Below are 8,421 nucleotides of genomic sequence, written 5' to 3'. Positions count from 1 at the left end.
CATGGCAGTAGGCCAGAACATACTATAAGGAAGACTTTTTAAGTCAAAATGATCTGATGTCCTTACTAGTCTGATAATGGCCGTTATCAGCTGCAAGGACAAATAAAACTTGCCAGTACCTTGCACTGGCTTATCGTACTTAGATCAAATCCTTCACTAACTTACCTGTGGCAAGATGGAGCCCATCCGTACACAGGCAGCTACAGTCCAGTTTCCCAAAGTGAGAACTGATCAGGACAGCAGCGAGCCCTTTGGTTGCACTTCACCCCCAAAGGAGATGATGTGACCAGGCAGACTGGGGGAGGGTGGTGTTAACACAAGCTCTCGACTCCCGAAATGTCCTGTTACTTAAACAGGACCTGCAGGTTCTGCTTGTGACCTTCCATCTCTAAGAAAAGCCTTAATTTCCTAGAAAGAGTATCTAAATGTATTCTTTCTGCAACCAGAACCACCAATTTAGTCTAAGTATCACAAAGTAGAACTACCTGGAGAACCAGGACATAGAACAAGATTTCTAAAAATATTTACTTCAGTAGTTTACATTCTGTAAGTATTCCAAATACCTTCAGGGGAGTTCACTGGTCCTTAAATCAACAGGACAGACCAGCATTCACACATTCCTTTTTTCCATCTGTTAATGCCCTTTGCAGACAATTTTGTAAGTCAAATCATCAAGTGTACAAGCACCTCCAGACAGGTTTTCAGCTTCACCGAGCTCTGAGGTGGCAGAAGTGAAAACACAAGGTACAGATCACCAAAACATTCAAGACCCAACAGAAAGAAGGAACAGCTGATACTGGTTAACTCTTCACACTCATCTCTATAGGAATGAGGTCCTAGCAACAGGCACCAACCTGCAGGGCAGCCACTGGCTACTGTGCTACATTCAATTCACAAGCACCTGGAACAGCCTGCCTCCTGCTCCTCGCTGTAGTGGCATGTGAGCTGCTTCAGCTACCCAAATATTGACAGAAATAGCAGAGTTGTCACAAAATATTTCTTAGTTAGAAATGCAGAGTTTATTTCAATGCACCAATAAAAAAGCCCAACATTTCCAGATCACAGAACATTAACACAACAAAAGTTTTACATTAGTCTACTAGTAAGACTTTTTAAAGATCCAGATTCATGCCAATTGTTAGTCAATAGAAACAGCCTTCTAGGACTAAGCCCTTACATTTACAAAGACACCACAAAATCCCTTATAATAATGTAAACAAAATAAATTTTCTTCTTAAACTTTTTAAATTTGAATCCATTCTTTCAGGACTTGCACACTCCTTCAAGGGCTTCCTGATGGTGAATGACTGAAAGAAAGAGATTAAGAGCAAATCCTACAGCAAAACCAACAGAAACTGCATGCTAGCCCAGGCTTCCTCTGCTCAGGAGCCCCTCCCCCTACCTCACAATGCCCCCTCCCCACACTCTTTTCATTTACAGTTCACAAATAGTAATTGTAAAAATTTGTATTTTACACCTTTCTAAGTAAGAGCTGCCTTAGGCTTGAAAAGGGCAGGCAAAACAAGAGACGTCAGCTGCCACAGCCAGGCAGGACATGGAGCCTTCGCAGAGCCTGTGCTCCAGCTGTGCAGAGGAATTCTTGCTCTGCCATAACCTGCGCTGTTCCAGTTTGGGGCTAACCATGGGGCACCCTCTCCGACTACATCAATTCCAGCACATACTTCTCTGGTTACACAGGAAAACTTGCTTCTTCCTTCACAGTGCGAAGCAAAATTTGGCAGCTGTGCAACTGAGTGAGCACCACTGCGTGGAGCCATCAGCAGGAATGTAATCCTACCGCACATTCATGGTTTGCTCCAGACCTTACATTACTCGCTTCTTCCCCAGATTCTAAATTCCTCAGGACCTTCGGGACTGTTGATTCTCATTTGCCTGTATTTTCTCTTGTCCTTTAAAATTTCATTGAAGTAGGCTACCTTAGAGATAGTAGCATGAAGTTCTGACTACCAGAGGTAGGAAGTGCCCACAAAACTTCGTCTTTTCATAGTTCACAAGTTAAGAAAAAACTTTCAGCTTTTATTCTATAACAACTGCTCCAGACACCAGCACTATGAACTGTACGGCACACTGCAGTTTAAGATATTCCTACCTTCTCTTTGGAGATGGTGATCTGGACTTTGAGCGACTGTTAAAATGAAGCAAACCAAAACAATCAATGTGGTAAACTCATATATACTCAGTAACCACTTTTGACCATGTAAAAACACTAAGAACACTTTGATGTTAAATACATTACAAATCACCAGCCTTAATGCTGCTGATAGCAAGTATACCCAGTTACTGTAAGCGAGAAGCTGCAGTTGAGAAGAAAAACTGCTGAAAGCCAGAGCCCTTGCAAAAAGAGCAACACACAGCTTCAAAGAGCTATAAAAGGATCACAATAATCCTGCAAAGCAGGAGCAGTGAATAAAGCGGAGGAGAGTCAGGAAAACTGAGAACAGAGGTAGGGAAAGACATGCCCCAAATCCTGTCTAAAATACTTCTTCTAAGTCCAATCATGGGTTAAAAAAACCTGTATCCACAATCCTTCTGGAAGAATTACTTACTGTCCCACAAAAAAAAAAAAAAAAAAAAAATCAGCTATGTAACATTAAAATAACACATGAAAGATATTTTAAAATCAGCTATTAAAAAACCAACCGCCCCCCCCCAAAAAACCACTTCCACATGCAACTGAAATACTGGTCCAAGCAGAGATTTTGAATTGTAACAAAAAAAAACCAAAACAAACCCACAAAAAAACTGAGTGCTATGCTCACCTTTTAGCAGGTAAGCCAGATTTAGATCTACCATGGGACCCAGACCTACAACAGGAGAAAAATAAAGCTCAGCAAAGCAGCTAGTGACATGCAAATACAATGAAAGTTAGCTAAATGAGCAACAGCAAATTCATACTACATAGCATCACAAACCAGAGGAAGACCGGGGCTGCAGGCTTTTCTCGTGACATTTCACAACACTCCTTTAGCTCTTATTCCAGAGACCCCACTTATCAGAAGACAAGAGTACAAGCACAAGAACCTCCCCAGCAAAGCTTCAGGTACCACTTTCACAAAACAGAAGACCTTGTAGCAGGCTCCCAGATTTTTTCTCCATCTGCAAGTATCCCTTCCATAAAGGGAAAAATACTTTCAAGTGTCAACTTAGAAAACCTTTTAAATAGCACATTAGGAACCGGGAACCAGCCACAGGTAAGCATGCGTGCTAAATAGCTGATGCATTTTTCAGATTAATGCCGCTTTTATTCAAGTATAATACAGCTTTTTTCATCAGTTATCCAATGAAAACAGCATTTCAGTTTTCACTGCCTGCCTGCTGCTAACATGTAACCTACTCCCAATTCATCTTACAAATTAAAATTTACTTGAATGGTGAGGCTTTCCTTCCACATTTATCATACGACTTCACCAACTCAAGTATCGGCTGTCTGGCCTCCTAGAGTTCAGCAATACCACAGGCCTGAATTCTGACACATCAGAAAGCCCAGCGTTCAAGATGGATGTTGCCAAAAAAGTAGGAAACTTAATTCCATTTCTGCTCACAACCATTTCGAAGTGTAACTGAAGAATCACCTTTACCTGCTCTATTAACTTCCAGAAATACTATGTTCACGCTGCTGGCTCAAGTTAAAACAATGCCACAAGCTACATGCCAGTGCTTTGAAACCTTCCTGCTCACTATGCCGAGCCATCCTGACACAGCTCCTAACCCTGCCACCAGTGATTTTGTTACTGTATCACGGGTTACACAGGATGGAGTTGCTCACAACTACCAGAACTTGTATTCTGTAGCGTGAGCATGACTTCCTTTGCTAAGAAATACAGCAAGGCAGCCAAGAGCATCATCTCACTGCTAGAAAATCCTCCTTCTGAAGCACAGCAGCAAAGCAGGACTGCAGATCAAAAGCTGTGGAAGCAGCACCGGTTACGTACTACCATTCTGCTGTATAAGCGCAGAGGACTAACACTGGCTGGAGCTTTCACAATGCTTCGTAACTCCAGTACTGACCTACCACTGCTCACCACTGTAAGTGCAGACCTAAGCAAAGTCGGCATCCATCAGGAACATCAGTAAAAGTATCAAAAGTCTTCCATGCAGGAACACGACTGTCCCAGAACTAGATATCACCAAGCAACATCAACAGTATTCACTCCTCCGCCACAGCAGCGTGCAATTTGAGCCTGGCTAGTCGCCTCCTGCATTACAGGCCTGTGTCAGCCAGGACAGCTCTAGCGATAATCATCACCATCATCCCCTTAAAGGCACAATGTGCAAGTCCTGAAGGAGCAGGCAGATCCCTAAAACATGTCCCCTGTTCTAAAGCAAAATAAAAAACAACTTCTTCCAACTGATCAGCTCTCACATCCATCCTGTTGTTATCATACTCTCACCTTTTTTCCAACTAAAACTTATCACAAAGGGTAGAGGAAAATAACAAAGGAGCACTTAACTCTCTACTCATTTTCTTCAACACTTCAGCATGGAAAACATCCAGATCCACAAAGCCAGGGCTTTGTGTCAGCTTCAAAAGTCCTTCAAAACACTACGCTGCGACATTAGGACTAATGGTCCTGCTCATTGAGCCCTCAAAACCTCTGAAGTCAAACGTAATATGGTTCTTTGTGCTACAGCAATTTAATTTGACCTAGCTCTCAGAACTAGAACTGACAAAGCTAAAAGCTGTATACAAGAGTTCAGTCAGTAGTGTCAACCTTCTCATCACCTTACCCCTCCCCAGCAACTGAGATTTGCCAACAGAACAGGCCAAGAAAAACCTAAGCAGCATTTCCTGCAGGTCACAAGGTCAAGCATTCTTTACATGTGTAGGCATTAACTAGATTTTGAAACTTCTCTCTAGACCTTAAATCATAAATACAAGCTTTGTTTATGGCGACAAACACATAGACCTCATATAGTAGCCACAGACCAAAACAAACTCATGTTTATTACAAGAAATCAACCACTACTTTAGTTTGTGAAAAGGCCAAAGTTATTCACTATATGTGTGAACATTGCTATGCTTCACAACCTTCTAACCCCTTCCAGCCAAACTTGGCCAGGGAAAACAAAATCACCAAAAAGCCCAAAACACTATTATTTGTTTGAATTAAAACAAGTCTCTTACCTGCTTCGAGGCCATACAATGGACCGGGACCTTGAGCGTGACCTGGACCTAGATCTGACGTGGGGGGAAAGAGATGGAAAGTTCAGCTACTACTACAGGATTCAAAGTCATACAGCTGAGATAGCCTTCCTTTACTTTTATGATACTGTCCCCAGCAAATTTTGCTCTAAGTATTGTTTTGCAGATGTAATTTTTATTACTAGAAAGCTATAGTACATTTGGCCAGCACTACCATCCACTAAGAAGTCCCACTGCCTTAGGCATGCAAGCGTAACTACTTCCTGGACCCCTGAAGCTCAAGTAGGAAACCTTAACCATAGATTAATACTGTAAGAAAGTTACAGCCTTGAAAAAGCCTAGAAACAGCAGTTCCAAAATTATATGCTTATGTTTTCAACTTCAAAGAAAGCATTTAGATATGGTCTCAGGGCTTTAACACTACCAAGGTTCCTGCAAACACATCAACTGCTGGAATGAAAACTTAATGTTGAAGGCAACATAACTGTGGGGAGTTTTCAATGTTGCGGTCTTAAAACGCATACCTTGATCTCCTTAAAGAACCAGAACGAGATCTGCGGGGCGAAAATGATCTATACCTGCGAGGAGACATTGACCTGGACCTGCGATAGGAAGCTGACCTCGATCTACAAAACAAAGGGGGCGGGGAGAAAAAAAAAAACAACCACAATTACTGCAACATACCTTTCACACAGACTACAGAAAGGGGTGAAGCAGAGGGAAGAGCAAGAGAAAGAATGAAAATACAACAGTGAGAATCCTACCTCCTTCCACGACTCCGACTGCGCGACCGAGAATATCTTCTTCCTCGGGACCTTGAACGAGATCTAGACCTGGACCTGGTTTTAGGTTAGAGAAAAAAGATATCAGCAAACAGCTGCAGCAACCGGTGCACGTGAGGCCCTGCTGAAGTCAAAACTTATTTCAGACAACTAAAAAGAAAATAAAAAAACCAAACCAAAAACCAAACCAACAAAAACACACCACTAGCATCTGTCAGTTGGAAAAATCTCTGGGCCTATTTTTCTCGAGCATTTTACTACCTAGAAAAATGTTAAAAGCTGAATTACATTGCAGAATTACATTAGAATAGAAAACACTGTAATGCGTATTTAAAATAAACCTTGCAAGTTTGCAGGTCGACCCTCTTTGGCCCAAGGTCTAGCAGATCTAGACGATCTAGAAGTATCTATAGCCGATCGCTGCATCTAGGTGTTCTCTTCAATCTAACGACGATCAAACTGACAGCCCAATGAGCCAGGGTGAGGCTTGATTGACGCAAGAAGATTTTTCTAGGTGGGAATGTGGTCAATCTGGTGTTCCTCTTTCTAAACCGGAGGGGGGCCCCAATTGAAAGCCAAATTTACTGTTACGGCGATCACCGTCTCAAATTTTCTGCCCTTAAAGAATAAGGTGAAGCTACGTGTAGATGGCTCGAGGGGATCTGGCCTCTTATGCTGATCACCTCAAGGTCTAGGAGGATCTTAAGTGTCGGATTTGCAAGGCGCCTCAGCATGAAATCTTAAGGCTCGTGACATTCTGAATCAAGGCGACTGACTCAAACGAAGAAACCTGAAAGGTTTTGACCAGGTTGATTATTAAAATATTAACATTTGATATGTATTAGCAAAAAAAAAAAAAAATCGTGATATACACCTGTTGACTTACAACATTAAGAGTTAAAACTGGCGTAACATTCTGTTCTTTGCTAACAAGAGCTACGCAAAAGTGAACTGGCGAGGCAACCCAGCCGCTCCGGCCCCACACGTACCTGCTCCTCCTTCGGCGACTATAGCGGTGACAATCATAGGCATAGTGGCCTTTCTCACCACACTCGTAGCACCTGTCGTTGGGGTCAAAGGGGCGCCGCGCAGGAGGCCTGTCGTAGCGGGAGCGACGCGGCATCCCCGTCGACACTTCCACCCTCACCCTCGAGCCGCATATTATCCTGCGAGACACAGCGTACGGTCACGGCGATGCCCCCTCCGCACACGGGGCGGGGGAAGGCGGGGGCCGCCCCCCGGCCCGGCGGCTCCAGGCGCGCACGTACTTCCCGTCGAGGCCGAGCACCGCATCCTCAGCGTCCCTCGGGTCTTCGAACTCCACGAAGGCGAAGCCCGGCGGGTTCCTCGCGATCCACACGGTTCTCAGGGGCCCGTAGTAGCTGAAGGCTCTCTCCAGCTCGCCCTTGCCCGCCCCCGTGCCCAGGTTGCCTACGTACACCTTGGTCTCTGCCGGGAGGGAAGCGCGGTCAGCCATGTCAGGCGGCGCACGGGGCCCGCAGAGCGCAGGCGCAGCGCCGGGCGCGAGGAGCCCCCCCCGCCGCCGCCATCTTTAGCAGCGCCTCCATTTTGCGGCACTCCCGTCCCGCCCGCGCCGCGCCAGGCACGGCCCCGCCGCCACAACCTGCCGCCGCCACCTGCTCCCGCCGCCTCCCCCCGGGCACCGCGCGCTCCCACAGCCGGCTCCCCGCGGCCGCCTTCTCCCACCCGCCCCGCCGCCCCCCAACGGCCGCGCCGCCCCCGCCTCGCCCCTACCGTATCGCCCGTAGCGCGACATCCCCCCGGCTGCGGGCCGAGCCCCGAGCGCCGCCCTTATATAGAGCGAGCGCCGCCGCGACTGCGCGCCGCGCCCTGCGCCGCTGGGGGTGGGGCCGTCCCGCTCCTCGCGCGCCGCGGGTCTCGCGCGAGCAGCGCGGCTGAGGGGGCGGCCCCGCTCGCCGCCAGGGCCTCACGCGCCCCGCCCCGCCCCGCCGGCAGCGCTGCCCGGGCGCGGCTCCTGCGCCGGGCGCCCCGCGGGAGAGCGGCAGCACCCGGGCCGCCGCCGCGCTGGCCGCCCGCCCTGCCTCACCGCCCCGGCTCCGCTCCAGGCCGCGCCCCTCCGGGTGCTGAGCGCCGCCGCCCCAGGCGCCGCTCGCGTTTTTGCCGTTCCGCCTCATGAACCGTTCGGTTCCCCTTCGGCCGATCTCACGTTCCAGCCCGACGTACTTCGGCCGTCCGCTCCTTCTCCCAGGGCCGCGTTCTCTTAACTGCTTGCACGGACCAACATCCTCCGTTTCTCAAATTCCTTCATGTTTTTCACTGTAGATGTTCGCACGTCCCTTTGTTTCCTAGAGTGGGTAACGGCGGTGCCCACAGCAGGCTGCGGCGAGGCAGGCCGGCTGGCGCAGAAGGAGCAGCGCGGGGGGCGGCCAGCCCAACCCCCGCCGCCACGGCAGCCCTGCCCCGGCCCCGCGGACGGGCGGCGAAGGGGCCTGC

General features: G+C 47.8%; 1 protein-coding gene across 2 annotated transcripts; it reads right to left on the bottom strand.

Moving 5' to 3' along the window:
- Positions 1 to 996: 996 nt before the first annotated feature.
- On the bottom strand, positions 997 to 7,857 carry LOC130151689 (serine/arginine-rich splicing factor 7-like). 2 transcript variants are annotated; one of them, XM_056344270.1, is made up of 9 exons: positions 7,702 to 7,857; positions 7,215 to 7,395; positions 6,936 to 7,112; positions 5,929 to 6,003; positions 5,689 to 5,790; positions 5,147 to 5,200; positions 2,781 to 2,825; positions 2,111 to 2,146; positions 997 to 1,307 (listed from the first exon to the last, which is right to left on the bottom strand). In XM_056344270.1, the coding sequence occupies exons 1-9, from the start codon at positions 7,721 to 7,723 to the stop codon at positions 1,283 to 1,285; spliced, it is 717 nt and encodes a 238-aa protein (XP_056200245.1). In that variant the 5' UTR covers positions 7,724 to 7,857; the 3' UTR covers positions 997 to 1,282. The 2 variants fall into 2 exon arrangements, with proteins under 2 accessions (XP_056200245.1, XP_056200246.1); XM_056344271.1 differs by lacking the exon at positions 2,781 to 2,825.
- Positions 7,858 to 8,421: the final 564 nt, after the last annotated feature.

The sequence above is a fragment of the Falco biarmicus genome, chromosome 6 (genome assembly GCF_023638135.1).
Source record: "Falco biarmicus isolate bFalBia1 chromosome 6, bFalBia1.pri, whole genome shotgun sequence".
Classification (NCBI taxonomy): Eukaryota; Metazoa; Chordata; class Aves; order Falconiformes; family Falconidae; genus Falco; species Falco biarmicus.
Note: the sequence above shows the minus strand (reverse complement) of the source record. Positions and strands in the feature narration are given on the sequence as shown.